Below are 14,367 nucleotides of genomic sequence, written 5' to 3' on the forward strand. Positions count from 1 at the left end.
TTAAATGTTTATTTTACGATTTTTCAGGTGCATTGGGTTCAACAACAACATGAAAAGAAAAGGCGGAAACGGGATTTTCCTGGACCTAATTTACCGGCCACTGTATTTACTGGTTCCACAGATTTCTATCAGCAACAGACATCAGGTGGACCATTATCACAACTTACACAAGGACAAGCATTCAGGCGCCTTGGTAATTCTGTCCATAACGTATTTCCGGATCCACTATTTAAAGAACAATGGTACCTGGTAAGTATTATAAAATAAACGTAAAATATAAATATAATTTTAATACTATTAGTAAACACGTTTTATCAATTTATCATATGAAAGTTTTCCATATTAATTTATAGTAATCAAATAAGTAAAAGTTAATAATAATTAAGTCTATGTTATAAATCTATAAAACAAAATTTTAGTTTATAAAAGTTTATGATTTTTACATAGTAGAATTATTAATAAAAATTCAGTAAAAAAATTATTTTCCTTTTTTTAAAGGAAGAATTAAATGTTTACTTTGAAGAATTTTTATTTTTCATTGGTAAAAAACTATAATTTCTATTATTCAAATTTTCAAATTAAGTTGATAAAAATTCCAAATATTAATAATATTGAAAAATATTTGTTCGATAATGGTACTCGTTGGAACATGTGATTTTTCAATAAATCGTCAAAAAAAAAAAAAATAATAATAATAATAAATAAAAAAAACAAGATAATAATTGAAAAACGCAAACATAGGATCAATAGCTCAATAACAGATTTAACGTCCGATTGGTTAAAGCTCTCAAGGTAATTCGCCTAACCTAGCTGTATCCGGTGTAAGTCGATAATAAGGGCTTACATTTAAAATATATATATTTATAGACCATGAACACACGAGACTGGATGTTGATCACTGGTCTCATCAGTCATCTCTACGGAAGCCAGTTATATTATTCTTACTAATTTCAGTGATAAATCATTCCTTTAGAAAAAACGCTTTTAGCTTGGTTTAATAGTGCTAACAGGATATTTCTAAATGTTTAATGCCCGTCAGAAAAAAAAAAACTGTTAAATATGATTATTATTTATTAATATATAATATATGCTAAGTATCTATAACATGTATAAATTAAATATTATTTAATAGTAATATAGGTACTCAAAGTTAATTAACACTTAAATTAGCTATATATACATTGAGTTTATTTCTAGATTAATTTGTTGAATATTTATATTTTTAATAAACTGTATTTATTTATATAGACTATCGCAGACATTTTTTCAAGGGGGGAGGGCATTAAAAATATTTATTTACTAAAATTGTTGCTATGCAGGTTTTGATAACAATATTAGTAGGTGATACAAAATTAACATATCTTATGATAAATTAAATAAATAAATTTCATTAACTAATTAACAGTAAAAAAGATAAAACAAAATTAATTGAAATTATATATAACATTAACATTAAAATTAGTTGAACGGAGAATATAAATACCGTTATTGAATATTAAAATATGCTTTATAGAAATTAGTCAAGTCACAAAAAAATTTTAAAATTATTGACTATCTAAATCATCCTAATTAGAAGATATTTTTTTCCAAAAATATTACGATTTAAATATTTAATGATGTATCATGAATAATTTTAAGCTGGAGGTAAATACACCATCACGACCATCTTCGAATGTCTGCTATGATTTACCAAATTTATTTCATATCATTGTGTGTAAAAATGTAATTGAACATTTTAATTACGATTTGTATACTAAGAAATATTCTATATTTAAAGAGAATAATAATAATAAAAAAAAAACGTATTAGCTTAGTAATTAATAACGAAAATGAAAATATTACATAAATTCTACTTTAAATTATATTTCGCTTATTTTATCTATAATCATATGCATTTAAAAATTTACATCTAAATGTTATGAATATTTAAGAATAGTAAATTAATTTCATACATTTATTCTCATCAATGATTTTTCAAGCGAACTTATAAAAGAATATGAATGTTAAGAAGAAAATATTTAGGCTGATAATTAATTTAATAAATGTTATACTTAAATTTTATACATATAATGTTCTAGAATTTATAACAAATTATTATATATATTTTTCAAAAAAAGTTTAGAATTCATTAATTATTTCCTTTTAAAAATAATTAGTATTATAACTTAATGCGTTATCCATTAACTACAATATTTTTTAACGAATATAATAGTTGTTTTTGATTAAAATATATCTTTATATTCAAATATAGCACAAACGGTTTGTTGTATAATTTTAAGAAAACTCCATTAAAAGTTTGAAAAAGAAACTATTTTTACCAACTGTTTTTACTACCGTGTTCCACATCTTTTATTACTTTTCTAAATTAATATCTGAGAATTCTTCCATTTAATTTCAAATAATTATATTATTATTTTTCTTTTAAACATTATACTAAAAAGACAAAAATCGAGTTACATGTCCTACGCGGAAAAAATGCGTTTGCTGCTTTCTTTTTGCATTGTGTATAAAGTTTGTACAATTCCTCTTTTTTGTTTACATTATGCTATAATTTTTTAATAAATTAAACTCCGTGTAAAACAATTTGAGCGATGAAAAATGTAATATCATTACGAGTGTGGCCCAGCCAAACTTAGTAAGCCTACATATTAACTTCTATGTTAACTTCAAGCCTCATATACGTAAATGTGTATACACTGCGGCCAATTATATATAGTGCCCTTCGCTATATTTGTATTAATGCTAAACAATTATTTGATAATGACAAACAAATAATGTATAGTTAAAACTTAGAACATGTATAATGTATATAATTCTCACTATTTACATATAGGTATACATCAGTTCAGACCTTTTGCAAAGAAATATTAAGGTTTTCTTTATTGCCTATCTACATTTATTATTAATGATTTTTCACTTTCTAGTAATAGTTTATATCCATTTTGTTATTTTATAACATTTAAGAAAAAATATCGCTGTAATCTAAAACTATTATAAAATCTATTCTCGCATTAAGCGTACTCTTTAGCTGAATAAACAAATAGTAAATACCTTTATATTACTCACAATATTTATTGCTATACAATATTTCTTGTTTTAATAAAATAATAATTATATAAAAAATTATGAAAAACATTGAAACGCTGTTTTTTATATACTCCTAACTCCTATTGGTATGACAACTGTAGTCTGTACCCTATACTCATCTGTCATGTACATCTGTCAATTTACCCATTTCAAATCTTTAGATACTTAAACTCTTGTATTATAAATTAATAATAATTTTATTTTTCTTTCAGAATGGCGGTGCTCTGGACGGTTTCGACATGAATATGGGTCCGGCTTGGCAAAAAGGGTATACTGGCAAAAACGTTGTCGTCTCAATACTTGACGACGGTATACAGACCAATCATCCCGATTTGGCACACAATTACGTGAGCAAACACTATGATAATAATAATAATAATCATAAGAGGAGTAACATACGTGTCCGTATTTTCCTTTTCCCTCTTATTTCAGTATTTTTTCCTCTTTTCATTCTCGAACTGATAGAGCACTAAACATACCACGTTTTCCCATCCCCTAATGAGGGTGTGCATTTCGTTTCCCGTCCGAATCAGCCGACGACGATGACGACGCTGCGGAATAGTATTAGTATCCGATTTGCACCAGGCAAACAAATTGCTTTCTTCTCCCCCTCTCCTATCACTCACTCCCTAACAGGCTGTCACACACCAAAACATCGACGGTACGCATTGTAAACTGGGATTTCAGCGTTTTCGGACCCATTTGACGATTTCATATTCAGTGTTCGCAGAAAAGTGCTGTAGTGCGCACCGCTTTTTGCGACAATGAGAAAAACGAAGACCCGGGCGAGTGGGGTATAACGTAGAATAAGGGGTGAAGAGGAATAGAGTAAAAGGAAATGCGATTTTTAACTCTTGTATTCCTCCTTCATCGCTACCGCCACCACATATAACCACTCGCCACCGATTCGATATCGCACTCTCTCCTTCCCTACAGAACAAACCGTGTCATGAATTTGTTGACTCAATAAAGTAGTCGCGAACATTTTCGACGCGAGCATAAGTGTTTGGGGAATTAATGCTGGGGCGTTATACCGTGGGTGTGGAATAGCTGTATCGATTGCTTTTAGTTATTCATCGTAGTTGGCATTGTTATCCTATTGTTATTTTTTTAGAACTATTTTTTCCTATATTAGTTGAATTATTGATTCAACTACTAAATTTCTGCCGTTCCACTATTAAATACATAATGTAAATAGATAGATTACCCAAGAAATAATTACATAAGATTCAAAACAACACTCGTTGTCATGATATGTTACAAAATAATTCAAGAGAAATATAATTTTTTTTTAATGTTATTCTTATCATTTAAAACTGAAATAATTAAGTTCTATCTATAGGTATTATGAAATATGTATGATACATAATACCTTAGAGAATATTTAGTAGATTTTAAACTTTTCAGGTACCTATACAAATTATATATGTACAAATTTAATGTACATTATACAAAACGTGGGTGAGCTTCCAAACAGTATTAGTGTAAAGCCATAAATAATATATATAATGTACTAATGTAACTTTTCATGTTTCACTGAGTATCGGAGTATATAATATTTATATTATTATACTTATAAAATTGAATGTATGTACAAATTATGGGGGCTTAAGATATAAAACATAAAAACCTTAATTATAAAATATCTTAAATTAATTACCTTTAAAACATTCAATAAACAATTATACTTATTCATGAAATAACTATTGTATATTTAAGTGGATTTTATTCATTTCATACTTTTGATATTGATTTTATATTTATTACATACATTTCAAATATTTACTAATTTCACAATTTGACATATCCATTGTATAAATTAATAATTTAGTCAAACGTTTCATATATAATAATATGCGTTTACTGTAGGTATAAAATTCTATCAATATTTATAGTTATACATCGTTGCTTTTTTGTTTTAAAGAGTAAAATTTTGCTGAAGATAAAATAATTACATAACACTAAGCATTATAATCAATATATTATAATACCATACCGCAATACTTTAGGTACTTAAGGGTTTTTATAGTAATTTAAATTATAAATGAATTGAATTAATATGGAAATTAAAATATTTTTTGACATGATTATAATAAAGTTAATTGTAAATAATGAAATTTTATTAGATATCTTATTTAAGTTAAATTCTTTTACTTTTAAAAATTCGCTGGAGGATCGCACACGTGCAAAGTGGGTTTATTTTGATATTAAAATATAATAACCGTGTAGTCTGAAGTAAAATCTGCATAAGGTTTTACATGTGTGTTGAAGTGTATTAAAGTTTAGTCACCTTTAAAAGCCTTGGGCGTTCCAAAGATTTTCACGAAGTCGTTGCTCATAGATGTATAGAGTGTGAATGACGCATTTGTAAAGGTTAATATGCAAACTGTTTAATAAAACTTTGATAATGGAATTTGGCTAAGCAGCTAGTGATGAGCACGTACTTATATAATGTGAGCTTATATTATGTTTATCGAACAATGATGAAGATTCCCATTGCACAAATATGAAATAAATAAGCTTGGTGTGTAAATTATAAAATGATTTGTTGGTTTAGAAAAAAGTCGTTGTTGTCAAAATAATAAATATAATTGTATTGTGAAAGAATTTGCTTATTTTTTTTAATGTTTATGTATTACATATAATTGCCGACTTTCCGGGTTTATTTAAATATTACTTTTTTTGTTCAATTTGACATTTATAAGTACACACACAATAATTGGCGTAGCATTATATACTTTAATATACTTTGTGCTTTTATGTTATTACATAGAATATAAATATTAAATTATTATAAAATACACACATCCCATTTAATATTCGTATATTTTCCTTTGACAGTTGCATATACATTTTTAATGATTTCCAGTATTAGCTGCTTACGTAATTTTAACGAACAATCTGTATTATAACATAAAAATATACACGTGGATGACTTAACAACTTTACTCTAAAAATTACATCTTAATAATATGTATAATAATGTATATAATAATTATACGTGCCTTTATATATATATTTTCATTTCTATATTTTTAATTTTAAATGTCTTAAAAAATATTCCAAAGGATAACTCACGTTATTTTAAATGTTATTGAGCTATACCTAGTATATCAACATTTTGTCTTTTATCGTGTACACAAATTATACAACATTAATGATATCGTTTTTGGTGCTCCAAAAGATACTTTATTACGTGCTTGGGTTTAATTTGGTATTAAAGTATATATAAACGCACATGTACTACATTATACACTATTATACTATATCATGGTGAATTCTACTCTCGAATGACCATCAGATTTATCAAGTATGATATTATATATAATATATATCCCCATAGAAACCAATATTGGTCTAAATACTATGTCTGCTTTTTTTTATAAATTTAAATCCTTATAAACTTCAATTAGAAAAAAAACCACGCCACATTCAACTTTTCCCTGCGATCGGTTAATACATTAAAACACAAATTATATTTTTATTTACTAATAGTTTCTACCAGATATTCCGTCTTATACGTTATTAACATTTTGTATATGTGAGTATTGCAATATTTCGGGAAATTCTTGTTTTTGATTAAAATTATGAGTTTGATCCTTGATGGGTTTGTTTGTATTACTTTACAATTTTACATCATTAATTTTATTCCTACATGTTTACATAATATAGTTATCGAGTTATTGCTCGCAGTTATGCAGGAAAGAGGTGAAAACATTTTCGGTCGTGCTAATGAATGATATTATAGGATTATATTTGCATCTCTTTATATTATTACGAACAACATAAAAATTATGTTTTCGACAAATTTAGTAGATACGAGTTTTTTCATCTTTTGAATAGATATGAATATTGTTTTTTAATTTAAGCTGTATCATCACCATCGACTACTTGAAAATTATCGATTGACTGCTACCAATAAACAGAGAGAGTGCACTCCACAATAATAAGACAATAAGCATGTATACTTAATACTTATATTATGCGTATATATAAAAAAAAAGTATTTCGGGCTCAAGGTGCTTTTTATAACCAATATAGTCTCCATAAGACCATATAGGAATGTAAACAGTTTTTTTAAATTTCTTACTAAAAACTTATCCCTTGAAAACGTCAAAAACAGCAACTTTGTGTACACTCAAAGTTTTACAAACTCGTGTTTTTTTCAAGTCGTGTTTAAGACTGTATAATATATAGTATACATCCAGACCTAAATGGCTTATTTGGTATCTAATTAATAGCTAATGTTTTGCTCTTAAGTTTAAAAATTTTGATTAAACAATAAATTTGAGTTCTTATAATTTTTATTTTATAAAATATTTCAATATTTTAGGTATCTTATATTTATTTGATAAGATAAAGTGTTCAAAAACATAATAAAGCGAATCATCTTTAGTTTTATTATATGTAGGTACCTACTTATATTGAAATCTTAGTCTATAGAAATCTTTTTCGTAATTTAAATACATTTTAAGTTCATAAGATTTCCGTCCCTGATAAATAAAATCTTTTAATTTTTCTTTAGTTTTAATAAAAAAAAAAAAACAAAAAATGCTTTGACAAGTTTTAAATTTAATATTCCTTTAGTTTTTTCCTGAGCCGTTCGATTAGACCATTTAAAATACCATATCCAGGAAAAATATTGTTTTCTATAGTGGGATTAAAGAATGTAAGTTACAACGCAGAACATAAAATTCATTATTTATTATTACCTCAATAGGTTTATTATTGCTACTATTTATATATTTATGGTATGAAATATATCTGCATAACAATTTGAGTATAATTAAATAAACATTTATATTTTATACTTTTATATTAGCTTAAATGTTTTAAATTTAATTTAATTTACGTTTGAACAAATCTTTAAATATTTAAACAATTATTTATATTCTGTAATTCTGTACGCCTGGTCTTATGATTAATTTATATTTGGTATTAGATATATATGTTTTACATGCATCATATTATACTTGTATGTGGATAATATATACATTATACATTCATTTTTATGATGAGATGTTTATATAGAAATATATTTTATGAATTATAGAATAATGTTTTTATCATACTCTTGAATAGTTACCAGTAATTTCCAGCAATCTTCCTATATACTCCATCTTTTAATGATTTGAGTTTCTTGCTAACTTCAAACATCGTGTATTGATTTTAGCTTACATTTAATATAATATATGTATATATATATATATATCATGTTAACAATAATAGTACAATTTTATCATGATTTTACGTTTAAAATGTGTTGAATTTGTTTATGCAGGACCCAAGCGCTAGCACCGATATAAACGACAATGATGATGACCCTATGCCTCGGGACAATGGCGACAACAAGCACGGTACGAGGTGCGCCGGTGAAGTAGCTGCTATCGCATTTAACCAGTACTGCGGTATCGGCGTGGCATATAACGCTAGTATTGGAGGTACAGAATTAATTTAAAAATACAAATGCATAATTGAACCTAAAATGTCACTGAATTTTTTTGAAATAATACTGGAACTATCCATCAAAATTAAAATATTGTTAATACTCAAATAAAAATTATATGTAATCGGTAGCAGAAAGTACATTAAAATTTATCATTTCATTAAAGAAAAAAAATTAACATACTGTACTCCGTTCGCCGATGGGATTTTGTTGCTCTAAACCAGCGAAACGCATTTGACTCTGCCGCGACTACCTATAATTCCCTACATTCCAGTCGTATACGCACAGTATCCACATTCTCTCAGCAAACCGAGTATAATAATATTTTGTTAACAAATTACTGCAATAACTATATGTATATTACGTATTATAAATAAATTCTAAAAAATATATAGGTATATAAAATATACTTTATCACAATATTACTTATTCTTTCTTCTTTAGTAAATACATGTTTATTTATGCTTTTGCAGGAGTAAGGATGTTAGATGGTACAGTAAATGATGCTGTTGAAGCTCGTGCATTGGGTTTAAACATCAATCATATAGATATATACAGTGCTTCTTGGGGTCCAGAAGACGATGGTAAGACTGTTGACGGACCTGGACCATTGGCAAGACGAGCATTTATTTATGGAGTGACTTCGGTAAGTTATATTTGTTATTATACCAATTACATTTTGAACTATAATTGTTTGAAATTTATTGCATTTTGGTAAAACTAAACTGCAATTCATTTATTTTAATTAATTTAACAGTTTAATAGTAGTACAATTCACATAGAATGAACAAAATAAATATGGTTACTAATTTTCAACATGACTGAGTCAATGAACTACAATCGTTTACTCATTAAAAAATGTGATATTTATTTTTTTATTTAATTAAAATTAGTTAGTTTAGGTGAAGAGCAAACGAATAAAATAACAATTTCTCTACAATTGAATTTTAATTATTTTATTATATAAAATGTGTAATTCAACAATTAGTAATATAAATCGCAAAGCAAATCGCAATTTATACCATGAACCTATTAATACCATTCTTCGTTACGTGAATATTAATTTTAAGTTGTATATTATGTTAGTATGTTAATATCAACCTATTGAATGAAGAAAATACTAATAACAATATAAATATAATATAACATAAACTAAATTTATAAATAGATGCTGATTCATCATCTGCCTCATCTACTCAAAATCGATTTTCGTATTCAATTAACGTTGAATTCTAATTCAAATTTAACACTTCTAATACAGTTACTCAATGCACTCAAATCCTACTATATATTGTGTATACACTATGTTCTCTGGTTTTTTTTTTATTTGGTTATTTCCTAATGAAAAAATTACTGACCAAGCGTGTATAAAATGTAGGCATAGAATACATGACATATTGACATTTATTATCCTCTTCTGTAAATACTCTATTTTCGGATATTGTGTATAGCGTTGGACAAATAACTTCATGTTACACTATTTATTTATTGAAAATCTGTTATAATTGGCACTTTGGGATGTCATTTTTTTTTTTTTTTGATTTTCGTATAAAAGTTTCTTAAGCATAGAGAAAAATTACCGATATCTAGTATATAATTCTATGATTCGTTAATCGATTTTGAATAAATGGAGCAAATAATCGTTTTGGTATACAATCATTTATTATTACTTTAAAAACTATACCACTTCTCAGTTAAATAAATAACCAATAATTAGCAATAATTTTATTCTCTCCGACTTCTTTAAACAGTTAATAGCTCCGGTTTAAGAATTGAAAGTATTAGAAAAAAATATGGTTATAATAATATGTTAACAAGAATCTATTTCAACAAACTCTACGTTGAATACCATTTGAATTATTTTTGGAATCAATTGAAGTATTTTTTCAATGTGAATTTGTATTTCGTAATTCGTAATCTTACATTTATAATGTAATAGTAAGGTTATGTGTAATAATCAACTTAATATCTATAACATACAGTGTTAATGGAAATTATACATTTTAGACAACCTAATATGATAATAATAATTAATATGGGGAGCTTCAAGAACCACGGAAATATTGTAACAATATTATTATTACATGAATTTCATGAACCGCGCTGAAAATTATGATTCTAACTATTTTGTATGTTGGTTTCTCTCACTTTCAAAAATAAATATTAATAAGTGCAAACATGTTTGGGCGGAGGAGAGTACAAAGACTATACTGTGTTAAAATTCGTCTTACCATCGCTTACCTACGCAATTGACGTAAGTCAGTATATAATGCCATTTTATATTTTAAATAAATTACAATAGTATGTTAGTACTTGATTATGAAAAATGAAGTATAGTTTACTGACTAAAATATCTATTAAATTTAACATCATTGAAGTTTCATAAAAATATTATATTAATATAAATTGTATAATATAATTCTTCTCGTATTCAAGTATCAAGTCTCAAAATCCAACATAAAAAAAATTGTTTCAAAAGAAATATTCAAAGTTTCGAATTCCAAGCATTTGTCATTATAAACTATTGTAAAATAATATATAACTCATTCCCCCTTGGGAATGGCACCCGATATTTTATTCTGTCTTGGTTTTTTAATAGTTTTCTATACTATTTTCTGAATCGAAATGCATATAAATTTTCGTCCGTAAACCTAAAAATATAAAGAAAATTACCCTAATTAAACTATTAATGTTTATTAAAATATAATAAACATATTAAAATTATTATAGAATTAAATTAAATTATTAAGATTATAATAGTTAGTGGTTATATTTACTTCATTTTACTTGTTTAAGTAAAATACTCTTACTATATATCAAATTAAATATTAAACCTTATTATGCCCTTATATTTTACAGTCTTAATAAAATGAGATCTTATTAGAAGTATAAAATAAATGATAACAAATTCTGAAATAATTGTCTATTGTTTTTTTAATCCTTTTAGTTTAAATGTTGGTATTTTATTTTTAGTAATTTGAAATCACCTTTTTTATTTTTACTTTCATATTTTTGTTTGACTTTAAGATAAACTAATAATTAATAAATCTAGTTTTTTTTTTTTTTTAATCAACATTTCAAATACTCATAAACATTTTCTTTGTAAAGTTTTACTTATAGGTACTATACAATAATTATTATTCGTTGGGTTAAACTTTATAATCACATTTCTTCCAATTTTACCTGTTTTGAAAAAGATCAAGTTTAAACGTTTGTTTACGACTTTAATCCGAAAGGAAAATAAAATTTTAATGACGTTTTGGATTTTAATATATTTTTGTTGTTAATGAACTGACTTTAAAAGTTGTTCGATATTTTTCCCGTTAATGCGTAATCGTAAAACGACCAAAACCGAATCGGAAATACTCTTTTCACCACACAAATTCTGTTCATGCCGACCGTTTATATCTACAAAGGTATATAGTGGTGGCCCATTTTCCCTTATTACTTCTTTTTTATTTCTGCGGACAGTTAAATAGAAAAGAGAAAAAAGAACATAAAATTCATGCACAGTGCGGTGTACAAGTGCCATGTATATGTATATGAACCAGTTATTTATACGAGTTCGAGTCATTAACATTGTGTTTAATATTCTTTTCTTTCTTAAGCACGCACTTAAAAATTCTTTTAATTTCATTTGGTGTTATTATACAGTACTTACCTACTTGACATAAACATGTCTGAAACACATATAATTGTGACTTCATTGAACTGGCCAAGGCATATCAAAAAACCACTTCTATAGCGCTCGTGTTCCTACGTTATAAAATATAGTATATTATGTTCAAAATTTTACGACTACCTTATACTTTGACATAATTATTACATACGTGTCAATTACACGTGAACACCGTAATATATTATTAGTCATTAATAATATGACTTAGTTTTTAGACAACTAATTTGCCAAAAAGATTTTAAGATTTGTGACATTTCTAGTACGAATTTTTATTTTTTTCTTCCTTGGCTACAGAATTATCAAATATGTGTGTTTTTTTCGACAGATGTCATTACATTCGAAGTACACAATTTATACGAAAGCGTGACATAGCCATGAACTTTACTTGTTAAATCGTCTATTTCCCTGGACATTTCAAGTCCTTGTTTGTGACAAGTGATAAATTAAATACTTGAAGAACAAAAAAACTAAACGTATACACTTTTAATTCGGCCAGTATGCTTAAAAACTATTTCGACTGTTATATTGAAATGGTTAGGATTTTAATATAATCTTTAAAAAATTGTATTTTAATTTTCGTTGTTTATTTATTTTAGTTATTTATTATACTATGACTAATATGTAATAATACAATTTTAAATCCAATTAATTTAAATAATGCATTCTATTAACAAGTTCATAGTACTTTTAGAAATTTTATTGGGCTGCATAATAATAATAAAACAACGATTTTCGTCACATTCTAATTTGATTCTATTTTGAGCTCAGGCTATTGCTATGTGAATATATATATTATATATTATATCTAATGTATATTGTATGACAGTAGTTACAAATAACAAGATAATCGATTTTGTTGAAAACTTAAAAATTATCTTAATATAGTAAATCTCTGTCAATTTTTTTTTTTACCAATATTTTTCTTTGAGCTTAGGAAAACTACGTTGTAAAATTAAATTGTATTCCTTAAATATACCCAAATGTAACTGATTTCTGGATTAAATATATCTAAAAAGTAATTTTGAAAGAATTCTATTCTTCATTGTGGTCTATGGTTACAAAATTACTAACATAAAAAATCATGAATTTAAAACATGTATTATCCTATAATCCTCGCTTTGCTCAAAATCTTATACAGGTATTTAATATGTATATATAATAATATTAAGCGCATGTATACTATTAAAATAAAGGATAATAATTATACATACGTAAATTTTATATGGTAACATTATTATATTTCAACGAATATATGGTATAGAAAGTGTATACTAATCACATTTAATAATCGTAATAAATAGTCGGTATACAATTAATAATGTCATAATTGAATATTCATTAATACACATCATAATATTACATTCCAAATGATGGAAGTAATTATATTAAATTAATTAAAAGTTGTTTTCGATTAATTAGACTTTTTATAAATCCATTTATAATAATATGTATTTTTAACAGAAAAAAATTGTCTTACAATCTATCTTAAGTAATAATATTTACACAATTATAAAAATAAAATTTAGTTTTTGTCATAAACTTAACACAAAACTATATGTATTAAATCTTTTTTTTTTCAGAAGAAAAACTTACTTTTAAGTTATAATAGATTATTACTGAGTTAAATAATAATTAAGATTATTCAATACAAAATATTGTTTTATAAACTTTCAATATTATTTCACCACAGGGCCGTCATGGAAAAGGGTCTATATTCGTTTGGGCCTCTGGTAATGGTGGACGGCATACTGATTCTTGCAATTGTGACGGATACACAAACAGCATTTTCACATTGTCAATATCCAGTGCCACACAAGGAGGGTAAGTTCACAGCATCAAAACTTTATTTACATTAAACTTGTAGGATATTAAATGTTATGATTGACAATATTTAGTTAATGATACAGCTATATTAATTATAACGAACTAAAGGAATCAATATTTAGTGTATATAATGTAAGAAACAATATTTATTAAGTATTTGATTGAATCACTGTGTTCTTAACCCTCGGTATGATATTTATGTCCATTGAAAAAATGTAAATACATTCCATACAAAATATAAGCCTTATACAATTTTATTCATAAACTTAAATATGTTTTTATTATACGTTTTATAATATTATTACATTACTACTTTACCCCCTATAGTCAT

At 25.7% G+C, this 14,367-nt stretch overlaps 1 protein-coding gene across 2 annotated transcripts in view; it reads left to right on the forward strand.

The window, feature by feature from the left end:
* Nucleotides 1–14,367, forward strand: part of LOC114120060 (furin-like protease 2) — a 139,276-nt gene that overhangs the window by 86,761 nt on the left and 38,148 nt on the right. For both annotated transcript variants that reach the window (XM_050205015.1, XM_050205016.1), the window contains exons 4-8: nt 28–249; nt 3,300–3,434; nt 8,369–8,528; nt 9,007–9,179; nt 13,903–14,033. In XM_050205015.1, the coding sequence (XP_050060972.1) occupies nt 28–249; nt 3,300–3,434; nt 8,369–8,528; nt 9,007–9,179; nt 13,903–14,033 (821 nt within the window). The remainder of the gene's footprint in view (nt 1–27; nt 250–3,299; nt 3,435–8,368; nt 8,529–9,006; nt 9,180–13,902; nt 14,034–14,367) is intronic.

This window comes from Aphis gossypii, chromosome 3 (genome assembly GCF_020184175.1).
Source record: "Aphis gossypii isolate Hap1 chromosome 3, ASM2018417v2, whole genome shotgun sequence".
NCBI classification, from domain to species: Eukaryota; Metazoa; Arthropoda; class Insecta; order Hemiptera; family Aphididae; genus Aphis; species Aphis gossypii.